Source organism: Pipistrellus hanaki, assembly GCF_964339955.1.
Source record: "Pipistrellus hanaki genome assembly, chromosome: 11".
NCBI lineage: Eukaryota > Metazoa > Chordata > Mammalia > Chiroptera > Vespertilionidae > Pipistrellus > Pipistrellus hanaki.
Genome location: NC_140513.1, coordinates 67005630 through 67027670, shown reverse-complemented (window position 1 = coordinate 67027670; position 22041 = coordinate 67005630). Strand labels below are relative to the sequence as shown.

Below are 22041 nucleotides of genomic sequence, written 5' to 3'. Positions count from 1 at the left end.
AACTTCCACCAAGACAGGGCCCGGTTCCCTGACTGTCCCCAATTGTTCCCCCCGTGCCACCGAGGTCTTCAGCCCGACTTCCTCTTGTCCTGCACCTTGGGGATGAGGGTTTTGCTGACAGTGCATGTCCCTGATTCAGGGACAGACAACAGATGTGGACCGTGGGTGGTGTTCCATGGGACGTCTGCGAAGGCGGGTTCCTTTTTAAAGGGGGAAGGGGAGCACAGGGGCAGGAGGACCAGGTCTGTGTCAGTAGTAAATGGCCAAGGCCGCCAGAGCAGACGTCTGCCCAGGGCCAGGCCTCTGAGGCTGGCAGGGTCGGTGCCGGGGAGTCCTTAGGGAGGATCTCAGGGGCAGCACTGGCTGGGCTGGTGCTTCTCGCAGACAGGGGTCAGGGAGCCTTGGCACACGGGGAGCAAGCTCTCCAGTGGAATAATTCCCAACTGGAGGTCAGAGCGTGACCATGACCTGAGGACATTTGCCACCTCCCCTGTTTGCCCATCCAAAGGGCCCTCCCTGGTGAGACTCACTGCCCTGGTTCCCCATCGGCTAAAGGGGCCCAGAGCACCTCAGTGCTGTTTGCTGGGCCTCCTCCTCCATTCCCCCTTTCCTTTGTCTCCACAGCATCTGCAGCACTGGGAGCAGATGTGAGCCTGAAGCCCGGTGCCTCCCTGACTCCTTTCATGGCCCAGCCCTGTCCCCCACCCTCTACTGGCCCCGCACACCGGCCCCCTGGGGAGCAGCACCTGCTGCCCCCCAGGACCCGGTCATTCCCTCCTGGCCGCCCCCTGGTGCTGCCGGCTTGGCCCAGGACACCTCTGGTGGCAGGAGATGCTGGACAAGGCCCCGTTGGGACTGGAGCTTACAACATCATGGCCCAGGTCAGCTCAGAAGGGAGGCGACCACAGCCCTCCCAGGCTCAGACCATTGTCCTGACCCAGGCCCCCCTCTACGGGAGCGCTCCAGGTGCCGCCTGTGGGGGTGCTGTGTGTCCTGCACCCCTCTTCTTGGAAGCCACTGCGGTGGAGAACATTATGCCTGCCTCGGCTTTCGGGGGCACCCAGGCCGGCGATGGAGGCTGGTGTCCCAGCCTTCCTCCTCAAGCTCCACCGCCAGCTGCCCAGCTGATCCCCATCGTCCCCCGAGTGGACCCCGGAACAGGGCCACACAGGGCTTTCAGGGAGGGTGGCCTGGCCGCCTCCCAGTCCAAGGCCTCGCTGGACTCCTCTGACCCCAAGAGTGTGTACGAGGACTTCCGTCGTTGGCGGCACTTCAAGGCCCTGGCCCGGGGGCACCTTCCCCAGAGCCCTGATGTGGACGCTCTTTGCTGCTTCCTCATGTGAGTGCACTGGCAGGGCAGGGGGCGCCCCTGGAGCTTTCCCATCACAGAGGGGGTGGGAGGGCTCTGCAGGAGGGCTGATGCTGGGACGGTGGCGGGAAGGCCTGAGGGTGGGGTCCCAGCTATGGGTGCGAGTGCGGGGTCACCTCCAGGCCTGGTTCACGGGCTGGTGTGTAGTGAGGCCCTGACAGCAGCAGCTGGAAGGCCTGTCTTTGCACACAGACGCCTCCTCCCTCACCTGCGGGTGCTCAGTCTTGCCGGTGGGGGTGGGACTGGCTCCACTGAGCTGGGGTGGCCAGGTGGGCAGAGGCCAGGCTGGGCTGTGACTGACCCTGAGGCATTACAGGCCAGAGCTCCGGCCCCTGTCCCGCCTGAAGCCCACCATGACGCTGGAGGAGGGAATAGGGCAGGCCATGCAGGAATGGCAGCGCAAGAGCCACTGTGACCGGAGGGTCTATTTCGAGATGGCAGAAAAGTGAGTCAGGGTCCTGGGTCCCCACACCGGGGGAGGAGGCTGACTGAGGGGCAGGGTCCAGCTGTGAGGTCTCATCAGAGAGGAGGGGTGGGAGGGTGTCACTCAGCACGGGGTCCCCGTGGACCAGAGGCCCCTCCTCCTGGGGAAGCCTCTCCCTCAGCTTCAGAGCGTGGGTGCTCCTGTCCTACTCCCGGGAGCTCCCCCTCCTCTGAGGCTGACCAGTCCTGGGCGGGACATGAAGGCTCAGGACAGGCTCGGGAGGGGTGCCCGCACAGGGGGCCAGACCCCAGCCAGAGGGGCTGTGCAGCAATGTGCTCAGCACCCTCCTGCCTCCCCAGGGTCCGGGCCCTGACAGCCCCAAGGCCCTTGCTCTCCATCCTCCGCCCGCTGCTGCCTGTGCGGGCTCCTGGCGGCTCCTTCTCAGCACAGCCTGTGCCCTCACCCCAGGTTCATGGCGTTTGAGGTGGAGGAGCAGATGCAGGCTCAGAAGTTGCAGTTGGAGAAGGGGGCGCAGACCCAGCCTCCTGCCCCACGGAGACCTGGTCCTCGGGGGCCCCCAGCCCCAGTGGTGGGCGCGCAGCCAGGTACGCCAGCACGTTCCCACAGGAGCCCCTGGCCCCAGGCAACAGGGCCCAGCGCAGGCCACTGTCCCCCACATGGCCTTCTCCTCAGGGGGCTTTGTTCTTGAAGGGAAGCAGCCCTGAGAGCCGGGCCTCAGCGCCCTGTGTCCCCATGGGGTCTGGACCTGGTCCCCTTTCTCATCCCCTCGCCCCGCTCCCTGCCAAGGGCCCACGTGAAGTCTGCTGAGAAGCGGGCTGGCTGTGGGGCCCCTTGGGAGTCAGTGGCTCCACACGTCCTCACCACTGACCCTCTTGGGTGCTGCCCTCTGGCCTCCCCTCACACAGTCACAGGCTTCAGTGGCCCAACCCAGCCGCACCCGTGTTAATGTCCCAACACTGCCCTCCGCATCGCGTGCCCTGCGGGTGGGAGCTTTGTCCCTTCACGCTCCCTCCTCTTCCCTGTGCCCAGCGCCCACTCCCAGGAAGGCTGTACCCAGCGCCCAGTGCGCCCACACCGCCCAGCCGGCCTGGGAGACCGAGTCACACGATGGGATACCCGCTGAGGCCGAGCAGGAGGACATGGACCTCACGGAGGTGCTGCCCATGGGGGCGCCCGCCGGAGGATGGGCAGAGGAAGTGAAGGAGTGGCTGCAGGATGAGGGTCTCCTGAGCTACCTGGACCAGCTGTGCTCCCAGGAAGACTTTGTCACCCAGGTGGGCTGGCCCGCAGCTCCGGGCCTACAAGGTCCCAGAGGGTGGCGCTGCTGCCCCCAGACCCGGGTTCCCCCAGGCTGATGGGATGGGGCTCTGCTCTTTCCTCCTGAGCTGGGCGCCTGAGAATATGTGTGTCTGTGTGTGCATGTGTGCGCTTCGTGTGGGTGTGGTGTGTGATATCTGTGTTCATGTGGGTGTCCCCTTGTGTGTGTATGTGCATGTATGTGTTTACCTGGGTATACATGTGTGTTTCTCTATGTGTGTGTGTGTACACGTGTGTGTACCTGATGACAGTGATGGAGGGGAACACCCACTTGTGCAGGAGGACGGGGGTCTTGGCTTTCCCACTTGTCCTCCAGGCCCCGCTCCTCCCAGTTCTCTCCCTGCCAAGGGGCTCACGGCCGCTTCCTCTGTCCCAGGTGGAGGAGGTCATTGACCCCCAGTTCCTGAACCAACTGAATTCCCCAGACGCCCAGCTGGACCCCTTGGCCCTCGCTGAGGAGTTGGAGCAGGAAGAAGGGCTCACTGCTGCCCAGGTGAGCCAGGGGAGGGTGCGACCTTAGGGCGATGGGGGTGGGGGGAGACCACAAGTGACCATAGGACCCAGGGACCCCAGGGGAGTTAGAGGAGGGACAGGCCCTGGTGAGTCAGGGAGGGAGGGATCCAGGTAGATCAGGGCGGGGGGACCTCAGGGAGCCAGGGCAGGGAGCACCCCAGAACCAGGACACACAGCCTGTGTCCACACCACCCCTGCCTGCAGGCAGCGCATGCCGAAGGGCCAGCCCTGGGTGGGAGCTGAGCGGGAGGACAAGGAGGAGAGGGCTACAGAGAGGAGGGGGGATGGGAGCCCAGAAGGGAGGGGCACAAAGCTGGGAATATGGCACAGGGGACGGAGGAGAGCCTCATGAGTGTCATGGATTCGAGTCACGGTGTCAGCTCCTCCCCTCCCCCCAGTGCCATTGTCCCATTGCCCGCTCCTCCTCCTCACACACGTGTGCAGCGCCAGTCACTGTCCCTTCTCCCTCCAGCTGGCAGAGAGGCGACTCCTGGCCTCTGAGGAGGGAGGCGTGCAGGCACCCCCGAGTCTCGGTGCTCCCCTGTGGGACTCACGTCCTTCTCCACCTGCGAGCAGCCAAGATGCCCGGAGGCGTGACCAGGGCCCCCAGCTGGGGGTCAGTGGCACAGCCTGCCCGCCAGAGACTGGCTTCCAGGACCCTCAGGGGCGCGGCCCAGCAGACGCCCCCCTCTCCCGGCCCCCGGCTGGTGCTGTCTCTTCGGGGCCTGAGGAGCAGCCACCGCTCCGGGCTGGATGCCCCCCCGCTGCTGCCCAGGGCCACGGGCCTGCGGACTCTGCACGGGCACCCAGGGCCGCCTGCGTCCCCGGAGAGGCCTCTGTGGTCGGGGAGACGCTGGGGCCAGCGGCCAGGCCCCCTGAGGACGAGGAGGACCTCCCCAGCCTGGCCTTCCTCTGGGCCTCCCCCCGCCGCCTGCTGCCCTGCGCGCTCTCTCTGAGCCCTGGCCCTGCCTCGGGCCCGGCCTGCCCTGGAGGCCGGGGGCCCCGGGGCGCTGCCCAGGCCCGGTCCCTGCAGAGAGGAGGCCTCAGCCGCGCTTCCCCTGCAGCTTGCCAGCCTCAGAAGCGCGCTCTGGGGGGCGGCCCCGCCCATGCGGAGAAGACCCCCCGCCCAGGGGCCGACCTCGGGGTCTGGGGGAGGCCAGCACTGGCTCCGGGGCCGGTTCCCTCCTCACAGCCTCACAAGAGAAAGCGTGAGCCCTCTGACCCCGGGAGCTGGAGGAAGCGGCACTGCAGCCAGAATGGAGCAGAGGGGAGCGCCCCCCACTGCCCGCGCCCCGAGGGGCCCAGACCTGATGGGACCTGGCTGTCCCCCGGAGGAGCCACGGGCTCCTTCTCATGGCAGGGCTGATCCTGCTGGTCCCCTGACCTGGGAGGATGGAGGCAGGATGGAGGGCAGGACCCTAAGGGGGGGTGGGTCTGGGGTGGGGTAGGAGGGAGGGCAGGACCCTTAGGGCGGGTGGGTTAGGGTGGGGGTAGGGCTAGCACCTGTGGGGCATTGTGGGTCAGTTATGAATAAAGAGAGTGTTGGTTGAAAATGCTCTGGGCTGCTGTGTCCACACTCGGGTCTGCGCTGCTCCTTGGAGGGGACCTGAGAGGAAGGGAGCATGCGGGAGGTCCTGGGCGCTCTGCACCCACAGGGACCCTCAGTCCCTCCTCCTGATTGACAGGGACCTCCTCCCACTGCTCCTGGGAGCACACAGCTCTCTCATCCCCGGGGACCCCTCCATCATTCTGCTCCCAAGGCCAGACTGAGGCCTGACCGAGAGGGACAGGCTGGGCCTCAGGGGCAGGCTGTCCCCCTGGGCCTCCTGCAGGAGGAGCACCCTGTCTCAGTGGGTGACTGAGAGTGAGGGGGTGCGGGAGGCTGGAACAGGGGTGACAGGGAGTAATGGCGACACGCCTGTTGAAGGGGGGACACGGGAATGACAGTGGTGGGAGGATACCAAGTCCCTTGCGGGATTTCTGTGCGGGACAGTCTAGTCCAGCTGGGGGAGGAGGACCCCTCTGCTGTGGCTGGGGGCCTGGGCTCAGGGACAACGGGGTTTCAAGGACCGACGACTGCTGTACCTTCCCTCCAGCCATGGCTGGGCTCTGTGTGATAGATGCTGACACAGAGTTACATCCGCGTGGGATCAGGTCCTCCTCACACCCCTGGGGCCCTTTCACCAGCGCCACCCGCAGGGGCGGCAGGGGCCCGGGTGCCTGTGGCCCATGGCTGGTGGGAGCAGAGCCAGTAGGAGACCCCTGTCTGCAGAACTGCCTGTCCCAGCTCTGCTCCCAGGTGGCCCCGTCCTGGCCCTCATCCCCTGCCTCTGGCCAATGCCTCTTCCCCAAGTTCACTATCTGATTCCTTCCCAGGCTCAGGCTGGGTGGGAAGGCTGAGGCTCTGAGCAGGGCCCTGCCCACCAGCAAGCAGAGCTGTGGCCCGGGCGGAGGCCCCGGAGCAGCCATGGGAGGGCTGAGGCCCTGCAGTTCCAGAGGAGGCCTGGCCCTCTGCTGCCCACACAGCTCAGGGGAGAATGGACTCATGTCAGGGCCTCCCCTCCCACAGAATCCCAGCTCAGCCCTCAGCTCCTCCTCCGCTGCCTTCCCTTGTCCCGTGCGGCGGGCACACCCACTCTCCGGCCTCTGGGCACTTTGTGAAGGAGACTTCTCACCTGGCCCGTCTTTCCTGGCCGCTGCCCCTCCCTGCCCAGCTGGGCCTCAACACAGAGAAAGGGGCTCAGAGGTTGTGCCAGACTCTGCGTGTGTCGTGGGCTGGTCCAGAAGCTGCCAGCCCTCCCGGGTCAGCACCCTCCCCATGGGCACCCGATGTGTCCCTGCCTGGGTGGCCGGCCCTGGATGCCAATGTGAGGCTGAGGGACACAGCCTGGACCCTCGTTCCCTGTGCGAATTAGTCCTGGGAGTTCCCTGCTTTCAGGGTCTCGGTGGTGAAACAAGTTACCCCGTCTCCCCCCAGGTTGTCAGGAACACTGAGTGTGTTTGAAGAGAACACACTTGCTCACCTGTGTGCCTTGTCACCATCACGTTCACACCTGGCCCCGGGTGTCTGTGCGCCTGTCCCCACTCGCCTGCTGTTTCTGCCTTTGAGTTATTGTTTGGATGAATGGTTCCCAGCGGGAGGCAGAGCCTGGGCTGCCCACACCTCGGAGACCTGGGAACCCCGAAATCTCCCTGGAGCCTGTACAGAGGGTCTGACTGGAGGCCCATCACTACCTCAATCATGGGCGAGGCCAAGTCCACGGCTATGTGGAATCCTGGAGAGATTGGCACATTAGCGTCTGTAAACACTAAGCTGGGAGCAATGGGAAGAAAAGGGAAGAAGTGTTTCCTATTTCCCTGCAGCCAACCCTCTTCATCACAGGAAATGAACTTGACAGGACACCTTGGAGGGCGGGGCATCAGGCAGGGAGCCTGCAGGGCTCCTAGTGACTGAAGTGGAATCTGTGGAAAGGGCAGTGCCCTCCCTTCACTCCTCCGGGAAATCACGATGCTCAAAAGGGGCTGCCTGTGTCCCTGTGTGCTCATTGCTGTCTGCTGCTCCCCTTCCAGTAGCTCCCGGGGTGATATTGTAATACCCCATTTCCCCGAAAATAAGACAGTGTCTTATATTAATTTTTGCTCCCAAAGATGTGCTAGGTCTTATTTTCAGGGGATGTCTTATTTTTCCATGAAGAAGTATACGGTACACATTTATTGTTAAATGAAAATAAAGGAAATTTATTACCTATATAGGGTATGGGGGTACTGTAGTTGTCAATACAAACCAGACAAACTGTGAATCCTACAGTATCAAGAATTTACTCATTTATTCAATGACAATCATGTCACCATCTTCTGGAACATCATCATAACAATCCAATTCCTGAATTTCCTGGTGAATTTCTTGTGACTCCATTTCTTTCAGAATCAGTGGGCCAAATCTCTCATGTTTAGCAATAGCATTCGGAGACAGAGCCTAGGGAGGGCAGGGGGGACTTATTTTCGGGGGATGCCTTATATTTCACTCAGAAGGAAACCTGTAAGTAGGTCTTGTTTTTGGAGGATGTCTTATTTTCGGGGAAACACAGGTAGTACCTCCTCCCTTAGAGAGCCTGGGAGCGAGTTCCTTTCCCCGTTTTTCTGTGGGGAAGTGGGGGTGGGGAGGTCAGGACTGAGGGCAGGTCACACAGCAGGAAGTGGGACAGCCTGGGAGGCACCTAGTAGGTGTGGTCTACTTATTATACTTTGTGCTGTCATTCCCTGCACTGCGCCTGGTCCCCTCCAGTTCAACTTTCAAGCCCCTGTTCAGTCCTCATCTCTTTAACAAGTCTTTTCTGACAACACCCTTCCTCCCTTGCTTCCCCTCCAGGTTGGATGCCCTTCTCACCTGCTCCCATGCCACCCACAGTTGTCCTATGTTCACATTGTCTGTGAACTTCCTTTCTCCCTAAAGGCAGGGCAATGTCTGCCTTCCCTCCCTAACGCTCGAGGCTTGATGGAGCAGCAAGTAAACTAGTATTTAGGTTTTCTTATTCATGATTCAGTCTATTAAAAATGAGGCTCTGTGGAGCCTCATTTTTGTCCAACAATTGAGGCCGCCTTTTCAAATTAACATACAGCACTCATTTTTCATCTCCGGTAACAATTTGCTCTAAAAACGGCAAACGGTTTTGAGGAGAGAGGAGCGAACTGCAAATTGTGACTCTTTGATTATAGAAAGGTTATATACTTCTAGGAACTTATTCATGTTTCCTAGGTTATTAAATTTGGTGGCATTTACTCTTTCATAATATTCTAGTATTTTCCTTTGTGTATCTCTGATGCCTGTGGTGACTTCTCTCTCATTTCTCATTTTGCTTATATGGGTCTTTTCCTTTTTTTCTTTAGTGAGTCTAGACAGAGGATTATTGATTTTCTTAAATTTTTCAAAGAACCAGCTCTTTGTTTTATTGATTTTTTTGTTTAGCCTTTTTGTTCTCTATTTTATTTAATTCTGCTCCAATTTTTATTATTTCACTTCTTTTGCTGACTTTTGGTTGTTTTTGATATTTTTCTAATTCTTTAAGATGTCATGTTAGGTTGTTTATGTGGGATTTCTCTTGTTTCTTGAGATAGGCCTGTAATGATATAAACTTCCCTTTTATTACTTCTTTCACTGAATCCCAGAGGTTTTGATATGTTGTATTGTCATTCTCATTTGTCTCTCTATATCTTTCATTCTTATCTTTAATTCAAACGATGAAAGAATAATCACTTATTTGAACCCCATTAAGATAGTCAACTTGAAAAAGGTATTTTCCCTCTGTGAACTATTCCCCAGTTGATCCCATTTTGTTCTGATTAATAAACTGAACCAGCGTATGTTGCACTGTAAAAAAGATCCAGTGGAATGTTAGCCGATGCCATGACCATATTCCATCATTTTATGATTCAGTGACTTAAGGGAGTTGAAAAACTGATAGTTATACACTTGTTAATTATGGGGAACCGAGGGCAGGATTACTTTTGATTGAAATAAATAGGCCAAAACCGCCCTGGTGTCAGCCCTGCTCCCCTTAAAGGCCTGAGGCCGTCCTCCCGATGGAGCCTCTGGGAGACTTACCCAGTGATACACACTTGACATTAAAAGAGATTTTACCAAGGCAAGGGCACCTGGCTGCCTGTGAGCAAGGAGAAGTATGGAGTCTCTCAGAGTGCACCCTTTGGAAAGCGCTGGATACCTATGTGAGGCCTGTTATTATTTCTTACAATACAAAGGCGGAAGGAATGACACTGCCTTCCGTTCAGAGGGTAAGCTCTCTTCCTACTTCAGGTATGGTTGGGGGCGGGGAGGGCAGCTGCACTAGGATTAGAGCATAAAGGGACCCCACCTCTCCTGGCCTGCAGCCCCCATTCTGAGGTCCCTTCCACCTTCCCATGTGCCAAGTCCTGTTTGATGGCCCCTTTAAGACTTATGTGATGGCAGCTGGTCTCAGCCTTCTGAGTCCCCATCTCTCCCCCGGAGCAGGCTTGGTTCATGTGTTTCTGTGAAGGTTACCACCCTGGGAGTGATATCTGAATTCCCTCGTCCTGGCTTTCCACGTGTCGTTAATCATCCTTTCTAGAACTCAGGAGGTGAGGGTGTGCGGGCTTATTAAGTATTGTGAGGACATTACCCCTCCGTTTGGCCCTAGAGGTGGCTTCTTTAGGTCTGTGGACTGGGAGTAGGAGCAGGTGAAGACCTGGGGTGCAGCCCTTCCCCCACCCCCAGGCTGTAGATGGCGGTGGGACCTCAGGGCTCCTCGGTCACTGCACAGTTATGAACACTCTGTGCCACTTTGCCTTCTTCCTTGGATCCAACCTTTCCCTTCTTTACCCACATTCTGCCTGAGGTTCATGGTATCCGACTGTCAGATTGGGATCCCACACAGTCACGCTCCATTCCGTCCAGCCAGAACTCCTTCCCTCGGATTTACACAGAGAGAGGCAGGTGACCCGTGGCCATGGCCACTCACTCATCTGGGGCAGAGGTGAACTCAGCCCTCAGCAGACTCCCTGTCACTGCCTTCTATCCACGTGGAGTGAAGAGTGCCTTCCTCGCTGGGCTCTAAGTGTGGGGCAGGCAGGGGTGGGGAGGGGAGCTGTATTTTATCCAGGCTAAGCTCAGAGGGGCTCACAGGGCCATCTCCACCCCAGCCTTCATCTTAAGGGCAGATGCTATTAATTTCCCACCAAGAGCTTGCTTTTGAACTCAGGGCCCAGCAACCTCCACACCACTACACCCACCCCCAAACTTCCATTTACTTTGCTCTGATACTTTCTGGAGCCTGAGTGGGATGCCCAGCCCTGTGATGTCCCTGTAAACCTGTTCCCTAGAGCTGCATAAAGTTCAAAGTAGAGCAGAAGCAGGAGAAATTGAGTTGAACCAGATCCTGGGGTGGGTCTTTATGGATTTTTCTCTTCTTGTTTTAGAGTTTTTGCTCTGTAGTGACATATTGTGAAAACACACAGTGAAAGAACTTGAGATAAGCTTACAATGCCAGTCAGTCTCCCTCTATGCCCCTCCCTTCTAGAAGCCAAAGTGTACACTGAGCACCACAGACAGAAGCCACTGCACCAGCTCTTAGGAGGAAACAAACATATATTGAGGAAAATTAAATATTTTGAATGTGCTGAGAAAATGGACTGATTTTTTTCATGGAGACATGTTTATGGACGAGCAGACAAGACACCTACCGGAAAAAGACAGTGCCTCGGGCAGTGCTGATGGTGGCCTAGGGCACCTGGCCCCTTTGGCCCATGCTGGCAGGATCTGACTGAAGACAAAGATGTCTTGGAGGCCAGGAATGTGGGGCGACTCAGGCCCACGGGCTCATCAGTGAATTTGATGCTTTTCAAGCACTCTGTCTGTCTGACTTGCCCTTTCCTAGTGGAACAACTCTGATTGGAGTTGGCCTGGTGACTGCAGGCTGTGTGACTCATCACTCCCCCTTTCGCGCAGAAAGGAAGCCTGCTGTAGCAAACATACCTGCACACTGGGGTTTTGGGTTCCTGTTTGTGCTCATTTAATGCTGTGGTACGAAGTCCCTGGTGAATTTTCTCCTCGAGAATCTGCCCTACAGTTGTTATGAGTGTCTGAGCCTCAGGGATCTTGCTGCCCGTAACTGATATGCTTTTGCCTGGTACTTTGTTCTGGGCAGTAGCTGAATTGAGTTTGTAGTCTAGCAGAGCATCCTGACCTTTGGGTTTTTTATTGGGGAAAATCCCCTGAAAAAAGAGCCTCATTGTTTGTCTGAAGAAACTTTCAGAAGGACCCTGTTTCTTCTCTGGCTCCAGATAGGGGTATTGCCTCTCAACAGAGTCTCCTGTGCCCCAAGCTTTGGCAGAGGGGGTCATTCTACTAGTAAGAGAAGTCCCCAATTTCTCAGGCCCTTTTGCCTGCTCTCTTGAGTTGGGCCTCCTACAATTCTGTCTCATGTAGGTAGGGGCAATCATTTGTCTCTGATTCTTCCACAAGTCCTGCATATATGACATTCTGGATTCCTGCTTCCCTTGGCTGCTCCTTTGGGGTGTCTTAAGGCCACATAACACATGGGACGCTGGCCTGACTCCAGGGGGCGCTTTCTGGGAGTGGCGGTGGTGCACCTTGTCTGCAGCAAGGGGCATGTGTGTGGGACTGTCTGGAGGTTGGTTCTTTGACGGTACCTGCACTTTAGACTTAAGTTCATTAATGACCTCTTTGTTAAGGCATGGCTCTCCTCGTTCTTGGAGAAAAGATGTTCTAGGGACTGGGGAGTCGTTACTGGTCCCTGGAGATTCTACAGTCTTCAAATGTGCATTGATGTTTTGGGATATTGTCTGTACATTGGTTCCCAACTCTGGTTGAAGAGCAGGGGACACACTGGCCTCCATTGTCTCCTTGATCTCTTTGGCCCTCAAAGATTGGGATATTAAGTTCATCACCTGCATTGCTACCCCATTGAAGGTCTCTTGTGAGGCCCTACCCCTGCCCTTCCCTCTTGGATCATTCCTGGCCATGGCTGAACCTGGACTGAGATCTAGACTATCCCTCTCAGCCCACTCCACAGTCTTCCTCTTCCAGGTCAGTGAGACAGACTGAGATGGTGGCCTACCCTCCTGTCTAGTCAGAGAGGCCTTTGAAGGACCCGGTGGGGTCCCTCCCAGAGCACTCTGCATTTCCTCACACACACGTGAGGGGGCAAGGAGAGATCTTGCCAGGGTGGGAACTGAGTCGTCTGTTTTCACTTTCTCTCCTGGACAGGCCTGAGATGGTTTTTCCGGGAACTCAACCATTTTGTCTATTGAGAAGGCCCCAGATACACAGGTAGATGAGTGGGGAATGGGTGAGGTTTGAGCCCTTTTCAACTTAACGAGACGCATGGGCTTGAGGACCTTGAGGGGCAGGCCCCACCTGTGCTTCACCCAAAACTTTGTAATATGTGCTTCCAGCACCTTTTGAACGTCAGTATCGAGAAAGACCACCCCATGAGAGGTGTTCATGCAGGGTTCCCAATCCTTCAAAATTCCCAGATTTTTGGTTTCCATGTGAGTGTCAGCCTTGGCAGAAGAGTGGCTGACATCAAGCCAGCGTCCATGCACACTCATCAGGCTCTTGCTCCTCTGTCCCAACTTGCTGTCCAAGTGGCCTTTTAGCGTGTTTTCTAGATTTTTGTCTAAGTTCCTCAGTAAATCACTTCCGGAGTCCCTTCTCAAAAGCATCACGTCACTTTCTGACTCCTCGGAGTCTACCCTGTGAAACGCCACTAGGGAGCTTTCTGAGCCCCTGGAGAGATCTTTTGGGACCTTCCCTGTGACGGGGCTTAGCTGGAGCCCCACGCTCTGTGTGTCATTGCTGCTTTCACCTGTGTGTGAAGAGGGCTGTGAGGACTCATGCTTGTCCTCTGCCTGACAGGTGTCTGGTAATTTGCTCTGATGGTGCCCTGGTTTGGGAGGTTCTTGGATCTTGGGGGACAGCTCCCAGCTGTGTTGCATATGCCAGTTTTGCAGATGCGGCTCCAGTTGCTTCCGGGGCTCAGGATTGATAGGAAAATTCTCAGGAAGGATGCTGTCCTTGGGACAGTTGGAAGTGAAGACACTGAAGACTTCCTGAGACCTTTTGACTACAGAGGATAAATCCCACCTGCTTTCTACTTGCTTCTGCAACAAGGGCCGTTCTGGATGTGGAATCTCAATTGGGAATAAAAATTGTGTCTCATTCTGGGCTGTGGGGCATGATACTCCACAGCTTCCAATCTGAGGCGGAGAAGAAGGTGGTAGGTCTGGTAGAGAGCATCGGGTCTGGACCTGAGCCAGAGGTGGGGGCAAGGGTGGAGATGGGAACGCCAAGGGAGACAAGGGCTGGGGATGGGAAAGCAGTGGAGAGACTGTAGCCTGCAGTTGAACTGGGCAGGGAGAAGTCGACCGAGGTGTGTGTGGACATGAGCTCTGCGGGACGGGGCCCAGTGTCAGTGCCACTGAGTCACACTGGGGAAGAGTCAGAGTGGAGGCTGGTGGTGGTGGTGAGGCAGAGGAGGCTGTGGGAGGTGGAGGGTGGGCCCCTGAATCAGGGGGAAGTGAAGGGGAATAGGAAAGTGCAAGTGGCTGTGGTGAAAGGTCATCCAGCAAAAGAAAAGGCTCTGGTGTCCGAGAGGCACTCAGGGATGAGTGCGAATGAAGGGGGACAGAGGAGGTGGTCGGTCCTGGTGACAAGGTGGAGGCCGGAGGTAACGGGCACTCAGTCACAGGAGCCAGAGAGGCCGAGGGGGACATGGTGGGAGCAGCATCTTCCACAGGCGCCCCACAGGGCCCGTTGGCTCCAGCAGGCGCTGCTTCGCAGACCTCACCAGAGGGGTCTTGACAGGAGCGCTGACGAAAGCCGCCCTGTTCAGGGGGCCTCCCCAGGTGGCTGCAGGAGATGGAGGCACAGGCTGCAGCCAGGAGCAGGCGGGTAGGCAGGCCGGGCGGGGTGGGCACCTCCAGGGTCCTTCATGGTCCTGACACTGACTTCCCAGTGCTCCTGCTGTCCCTCACCCCAGGGCCATCGCCACACCCTGCCCCATGGCCCCTCCCAGGGCAGTGCCAGGCGGCCTAAGGGGACGTCATAGGTTCGGGGGAAGAGGACCCAGGAGAGAAGGGGAAGATTCTTTACCTTCCGAGAAGGTTAATTAGGCCCCGAGTCTTTTCCAGGTCTTGCAGGCACTCTCTGCAGGCTGGAAATCAGGAGACTGGGTCACATGATGGATCAGGGCCAGGGGGTCTGATGGGAGGCTGAGTGCCATGGGCCTTTAAGAGTGACACCCTGGAGAGCTGCCTCAGGAGCCCAAGCATCAGGGTCAAGGCCATATGACCCCTGACAGGGATGGAAGGCTCAGCACAGGTAGTGCTCTGTCATTTACAAAGTGTTTCCATCCACTACCCCCTGCGCTCCCCCTCCCCCCTAGGTCCCTGTGGGGAAAAAAGGCAGGGGCACCAGGGAGGGCTCTGAGCAAAGGTAAGCAGCACGCCCACAGCTGGACCTGGGGTCCTGCTCCCAGTCCGGCACTACTGGTCCACAACAGCCCAGGGCCCTCCTGGGACCCCTGCTAGGGAAGCACCCAGGTCCAGGCCCTGAGGCTTCGTTCCCAGCATGGGATCTGGGAAGCATCTGCCTTCTGCCTCCTTCCAGGAGCCACGGAGGCCCTGCTTCCTGAGAGACAGCTCTGCCGCTGGCATCCTTGGACCTGCCTGGTCCCAGGGACAGTGCAGATGGAGGCAAAGTCTCAGGCAGCCTGAGTGAGGGCAGAAGCTCACCTTTCAAAGCTGCACTTTTCCTCCTGCTCCTGCTCCTGCTGCTCCTGCTCCTCCTGGGCTCCACTGAACGCTGAGACAAGAAAAACGGGGGGCTGGGACCCCATCTCATTCTCTTCTCTAGACAAGCGGCAGACGCTCAGGGTTCGTGAACAATATGACTCTCTACAGTTACCTCCCGGGCTCTCTGGTTCTGCCCCCTTCACTTATTACTATTTTCTAGTGTCAGAGTTTCTTTAATGCTCAAGTATTCTGTGGAGTCTTAGCTTTATTGTTTCTTCTCCAAAAGTATTGAGAAATTCATGGTTCAGTGAGTATTTATGATAGGAATAAAACCATGTTGATTTAAAGCTGGCCTTTTGCTTAGTTTTAAAGTGGGTAAAACATTTTGTTTTCTTCTTTGAGGAATGGAAAAAAGAATTTTCTATGTGAGATGCACCATTGAATTCTTTGATGTCTGCTTTTCCGCTCAAGAAACACACACACATCCTCAGACCTGCAGCCTGCCTGGAGCTCCCTCAGGTGGGACTGTGCTCCCTGAGGCCACAGCCCACGCCAGCCCCAGCTCAGCGGCCCCAGGGGCTCCCTCAGGCCACTGTCCTCTGATCAGCCCCACAGAGGGGAGGCTCCCCAGAGGCACCTGCCCAGGAAGGCGGTGGGGAACCAGGGCCCTTAGCATTCCGTCCTTGGCCACTGGTCACTGTGTTTGGGGCCGCGCCCTAAGCCCCACCACAGCTGGCCTCCTGGTGGGACATCTCTGCATAGAACTCCTCCCCTGCTCTAACCCTCCTGCCTGGCTGGTTCCCAGCAGGATGAGGTTCTATCCTTTCCTGAGAGCAGCTGCTCTCTACTCGCATCACAGGAGTCTCCATAGGACATTCAGAAAAGTGGGAATAAGAATAGAAAAAAGAGCCCTAATTGGCTTGGCTCAATGGATAGAGCATTGGCCTGCGGACTCAAGGGTCCCAGGTTCATATCCTGTGAAGGGCATGTACATTGGTTGCGGGCACATCCCCAGTGGTGGGGAGGGGGTGGTGGTGCAGGTCTCATTGATGTTTCTCACTCTCCCTCCCTCACCCATCCTCCCTGTGAAAAAAATTGATAAGATATATATATTTAAAAAAAAAAGAAAGGAAAAAAGATAATCTCCGTTGGGCCTGGGCCAAGAGATCCTCACCTTCCTGGTGTTTCCATGTTCCCTCCAGGGTGGTGAGGGTCCAGCACTCTCGGAGTGGCGGACGTACACAAGTAAGAGCAGCGCTCCACACACGATGCCAAGGATGACATCCATCATCCAGCAAGGACTGGAGCGCTGCCAGGTAGCAATGGCGCTTTTCAGAGGACAGAGAAGGTTCTCCATGATCTGAATCGCACTGCTGCCCTCAGGCAACTGTGCACTGCCAGTGCACTGGGGGCAGAATCCCTGGCCTGCATCACAGAGCTGTGACCTTGTCACAAAGCTTCCTGAGGGTGGGGGAGGGGCAATAAGAGGAGGAGGATGCCCATCCCCCACACCCAGCCCCGCATCTCCCTGTGCCCTTCTGGACCTTCTAGATCTCTCCTTCCAGCTCTTCTCTCGTCCTGCCAGAGAGACCTTAGCCAATTTCCTATTAGTTTCATCTGGAAGGTTCCCTTTGTCCCTAAGAGATCTTGACTTGAGGCTCACCAGTTTCATAAACCTTGAAAATCTGAACTTGAACCTGAAATTGTGGCTATTTCCCAGGGATTTTTATTTTATTTCCTTTGTCCTCAACTCCAGCTTCTGCACATCATATTTTTGTCTTGTATAAACCCAGGCTCAGAACTTTTGGACTTACTCAGTTTTGTGAATTTTGAGTAGTGTTTGTTTTGACAATAAGAGCTACCTACACACAAAAAAGTTATAATTTGTTATTCATGATGTATAAATCTAAGTATTAAAGAGTTATATGTAGTTAAATCTTTAAATAATAATCTTATAAATTTACAGCATTTATATTTCTGAGTTAGTAAAGCTTTAAATTGCACAAAGACTTTTGGGACATGTGTTTCTCTCTCTCTCTCTCTCTCTCTCTCTCTCTCTCTCTGTCTCTCTCTCTCTCTCTCTCTCTCTCTCTCTCTCTCTCTCTCTGTCTCTCTCTCCCTCCCCCCCCCTCTCTCCCATCCTTTTACAAACCAATGCAGTATTTTCAAATCCAAGACTCCATAATTTCTCTACTTAAAACTTTTTTTCAAATGTTCTGTTGGCCCAGTCTTCACTCTCCATATATGTTTTGAAACATGTTGTCCTAGTCCCTTAGGGCTGCTAGAACAAAATATCACAAACTGGACAGATTAAAAACAATAGAAATTTACTTCTCACAGTTCTAGAGGCTGGCAAGTCCAAGGTCAAGGCATGAGGCCACCTTCTGGTGATGGCCCTTTTCCTGGTTCACAGCTATAGCCTTCTCTCCGTGTTCTCACATGGTGGAAAGAGGCTAGGGACCTTTGGAGCCTTTTTCATAAAACACCAATCCCATTAATGAGGGCTTATAAGTACCACTCAAAGGCCCTATCATCTTTAGGAGTTAGGATTTCAACATATAAATCTGGGGACAATGCATAAACATTCAGACATGTGCATTTGTGCTATATTCAGAAACCAGGAATGGGTCAGGGTGAGCTGAGGTACTGACCCTTAAGATTTGTAGGATGGAAGGTGAGACAAGGGGTCCAAACCTGGGGCTGATTCAGGTCTTAAGCAGTCTCTTCGGATATCTCTAGTGTGTCTGTACATATTCTCATTTCTGACTGTGCCTTGCCTTCCATGCCCTCCCCTCCAGACATCTGGAGCCTCAAGTCCAGCCTGAACCATCTAGAGAGAGCTTATGGTACCATACAGACTTCCCTCTGCATCCCTTCAGCAGCAGTAATGGGGACCCACATGGAAAATTTGTTTTGACACCCCAGGTGCACTTAAAGGGAATGTGTGTCCCCTTCTCGCTGGCCTCATAAAGTGAACTTGGGGGTCTTCTATCCTCTTGAATTTTGGGGGTAGTTTGAGAAGGATAGATGGTAGTTCTTCTTTGAATATTTGGTAAAATTCACCTGTAAATCCATCCAGTCCAAGGCTTTTGTTTGTTGGGAGTTTTTAAAATTATTATTACTGCTCCAATTTTACTAGTTGTAATCTGTCTACTCAGGTTTTCTGATTCTTCCTGATTTTATTTTGGAAGGTTGTATGTTCCTAGGAATTTATATATTTCTTCTACTGTAGATTGTCCAATATTTTGGTATTTCATTATTCATAATATTTTCTTACATTCCTTTGTATTTCTTTGGTGTCAGTTTTTATTTTTATTTTTTTGTGTTTTTGTTTTTATTATTATTTTATTATGTTTTATCTTAATAAATCTTTATTGTTCAGATTATTACAATTGTTTCTCCTTTTTCCTTCCCATAGCTCCCCTCCACCTGGTCCCCATCCATTCCTTTGCCCTTACTACTCCCCCAGTCTCTTCCCATACCCCCCCACACAGACACCCCTTTCCCCCTGAGAATTATCAATCCCCTCCCATTCTATGCCCCTGATTCTATTATATTCACCAGTTCATTCTGTTCCTCAGATTTTTCATTCACTTGACTTTTAGATTCACTTGTTGATAGATATGTATTTGTTGTTCATAATTTTTATCTTTACTTTTTTCTTCTTTTTCCTCTTTTTAAAGAACACCTTTGAGCATTTCATATAATACTGGTTTGGTGGTGACGTACTCCTTTTTTCTGATCTGTGAAGCTTTTTATCTGCCCTTCAATTCTGAATGATAACTTTGCTGGGTAGAGTAATCTTGGTTGTAGGTTCTTGCTCTTCATCACTTTGAATATTTCTTGCCACTCCCGTCTGGCCTTCATGGTTTCTGTTGAGAAATCAGCTGATAGTCCTATGGATGCTCCCTTGTAGGTAACTGTTTATCTCTTGCAGCTTGTAAGATTATCTCTTTGTCTTTTGCTCTTGGCATTTAAATTATGATGTGTCATGGTGTGGTCCTCTTTGGATTCCTTTTGTTTGGGGTTCTGTGCGCTTCCTGGACTTGTAAGTCTATTACTTTTACCAGGTCGGGGAAGTTTTCGGTCATTATTTCTTCAAATAGGTTTTCAGTGTCTTGCTCCCTCCTTCTTCTGGCACCTCCATAATTCTGATGTTGGTATGCTTGAAGTTGTCCCAGAGGCTTCTAAACTATCTTCAACTTTCTGGATTCTCTTCTCTTCTTGCTTCTGTGGATGAGTGCCCCTCTCCTCTTTGTGCCGTTTTACAGATCTTTCATTCTTCTAAACTGCTTTTGGGTCTTTGTATAATATTTTTTATTTTAATCAATGTATGTTTAATTTCTAGTTGTTCCTTTTTCATATCCTCAAGGGTCTTATCAAATTTATGAGCCTTTTCTAGGAAATTCTGAAAAAAATTATAACCGTGGTTTTGAACTCTATATCCAGTCTTTTGTTCTCCTCCATTTCTTTTGTTTGAAATCTGTTTCCTTTTAATGCTTTTGAATATCCTTATAATCGTTACTTTAAATTCTCTGATAAATTGCTCACCACTACTCCATTAGCCCTTTTCCTGGAGTATTCTTTTGTTCCTTATTTGGGGTCTGTTCATTTGCCTCTGCATTTTGGCTGCCTGTTTGCATTTGTTTCTATGTATTCGGTAGGTCTGCTATGACTCCCAGTCTTGGTAGGGTGGCCTTATGTAGTAGGTGGCCTGTGAGACTCAGTGGTGCAGTCTCCCTGATCACTACCACTGGGTGCTCTAAGAATATCCCTTGTGCGTGCTGTGTGGGCTCACCTGTTGTAATTGAATCTTGATTGCTATCAGCCTGTTCACGTGAGAGCTCGACCCTCAGGCTGGTTGACAGTGAAGCTCAATCCCCCAACACAGTATGCAAGCTGCTGTGTAAATGCTGGTGATACGAAGTGGAATTTATCTCAGCTGGGTTTGGTGCCTGCTGAGATCTCCCTGTGGATATGCTGCTTGTGCAGCTTATTGAGTCCAGCTCCATTTCTGTGTAAAGCTGGCCACTGGGTTATTGTTTCTGGGCCTCTTTGGAGAAACTCTGGTATAAGCCAGTGTCAGACACTGTCTGTGTTTGGCCCCCAGCAATCTGTTTGGGGCTCTCAATGACCCACAAATTGTGGCTCTTTTTGCTGGGCCTGGGTGTGTATACAAAAGCCCAAAGTCTGCTTTTACTAGCATTGGGCCAAAGAGCAGAGGAGGCAAGAATCAAAGCACACAGGGATCTGCCTCTGTCTTCAGGCTGTTTGTTAGTTTCAGTCACTTAATGAGCCTGTGACTAGAGCTCAGCTTTACTTAACTTCCACAGGGTGGGGCAAGAGGGATTCCAATGGGTGGGGCTATTGCTTTCCCAAAGGGTAAAGCTGCATGGAGGGGAAAGGTCATCCTGAGAAATATCTGGGGAATGACTCAACACAGCAATCCAGGCAGCTATCCTCTCCTCTCTCTCCCCAGAGCTACCAAATCTAAACTCTCCTCATACAGCTCTAGTCTACTCTGCCCTCCCTCTGCCAGCGCCCAAGGTGAGTGGCCATAAATGAATTTGTGTATTGACCCTTTAAGAGGGTGCCTGAATTACTAGCTATCTCTCCCTGGTGAGCAGAAACTCTGCTGCTTTTCACAGCCAGATGTTCTGTGGACACCTTTCCTGGTTCTGGTGCTCTAGATGGGGAAGCCGATTTTGGATTTAGGGCCCAGATTTGTCGGGGGGAAACTTCCTACAGTTGAGATCTCCTTCTGGAACTTCAGCTGCTGCCTATGGGAGTCTGGCCAGGCCTCTTACGCCTCTGCCCTTCCAACCAGTCCCCATGTGGCCTCCTCTGTAAGTCTTTGGTTATAAGGCTTCTCTTCAATTAGACTTCAGTTGGTTATTCAGGATGATTTTTCTATATTTTAGTTGTAATTCCAGTTTGGTCCTGGGAGAAGGTCAGCGTAGCTTCTACCAAATCTGCTGCCATTTTGGAAACCCAGAAAATATTTTGAAGCACTACTTTGGTATTTTTAAAAAAACATTACTGATAATATTGTCCATAAATTGATTATGACCTAAAAATCATGTTTTTGCATTTAACGATATCATTAGTTATTTTCAGAGGTGATATTTAGAAGTTACTGTTTGCTCTGTGAGTAATAATATCCACAATAACAAGACTGAAGTTATTTTCAGTTGTTAGAATATGAAAATTTATAACTTAGCTAGTCTGTGATGCTACATAAATATTTATATAAGATCTTAAATAGAACTATACAACTGCATAAGCACTCTGTACTACATAATTTTACTCCTAAAATAAGCCATGATATAAAACATATGATAATCCCCAACTTTATAAATTACACAAAATATCCCAGACAGCTATCTCCCTGTGTAGGTCTTAAGGAACTGGCACGTAGCCATCATGCCGAGAGAAGGCCATTTGGAGGAATGCCCAGCTTTAGGGTATAAAAGAGTTTGCGCCTTTACTAAACTTGCTGCTGCAGTGCCATCGAGCATTCCAGCCCTCCTGAACCCCCGCTGTTTCTGTCCTTTTCTTTTTTCCTGAGCCACCTAGCCCGATCTTCAGGACCTGTAGTACCGGCTGGTTCCGGTAAATGGCGCCCGAAATAGGGACCCAAAGATAGGAGGAGAGGCTAGGAGGCCGCCGCTAAAAAAAGTTGCCGGCTGGCAGAAGTGAAAGTAAGTGGAAAGCGGCGAATTGGTGAGTGAATTCGGGAGTAAAAATGGGGCAGACTTCTAGCTAGGATCTTTTTGTACAAGTGCTATATAGCATGCTAACTTCCTACGGTGTCCATGTAAAGCATGGGACAAAGTAAAAGTGCTCTTTAGAGTGAATGTTGAAGTCTATGTGATCACAAAATAATGTTGTTTATTGTTGAAATTAGAATCTTAGTATATGTATGGAATTTAAAATCTGTAATAAGTGGAACTCCACTGCTGAAACTGCCTCTGATGCGAATAAATTCAAAGGCAGCTGGAGAGGGCAGGGCTATCTGATCTCCCACATTAAGATTACTTGCAATAAGACTACTTAATGCCTTGTTTAAAAATTATAAGAGAACTCGCAGGGAAATGCAAATCTTGGC

General features: G+C 53.0%; 1 protein-coding gene across 1 annotated transcript; it reads right to left on the bottom strand.

Moving 5' to 3' along the window:
* Positions 1-5140: 5140 nt before the first annotated feature.
* On the bottom strand, positions 5141-16290 carry LOC311629634 (putative spermatogenesis-associated protein 31C2; the record flags this gene model as incomplete). The annotated part of the gene is made up of 6 exons (XM_084897902.1): positions 5141-5147; positions 6808-6919; positions 12128-13318; positions 13988-14049; positions 14934-15003; positions 16155-16290. 6 exons carry the CDS (start codon positions 16288-16290, stop codon positions 5141-5143), a joined length of 1578 nt encoding a protein of 525 aa, XP_084754028.1.
* Between the last annotated feature and the right edge of the window lie 5751 nt (positions 16291-22041).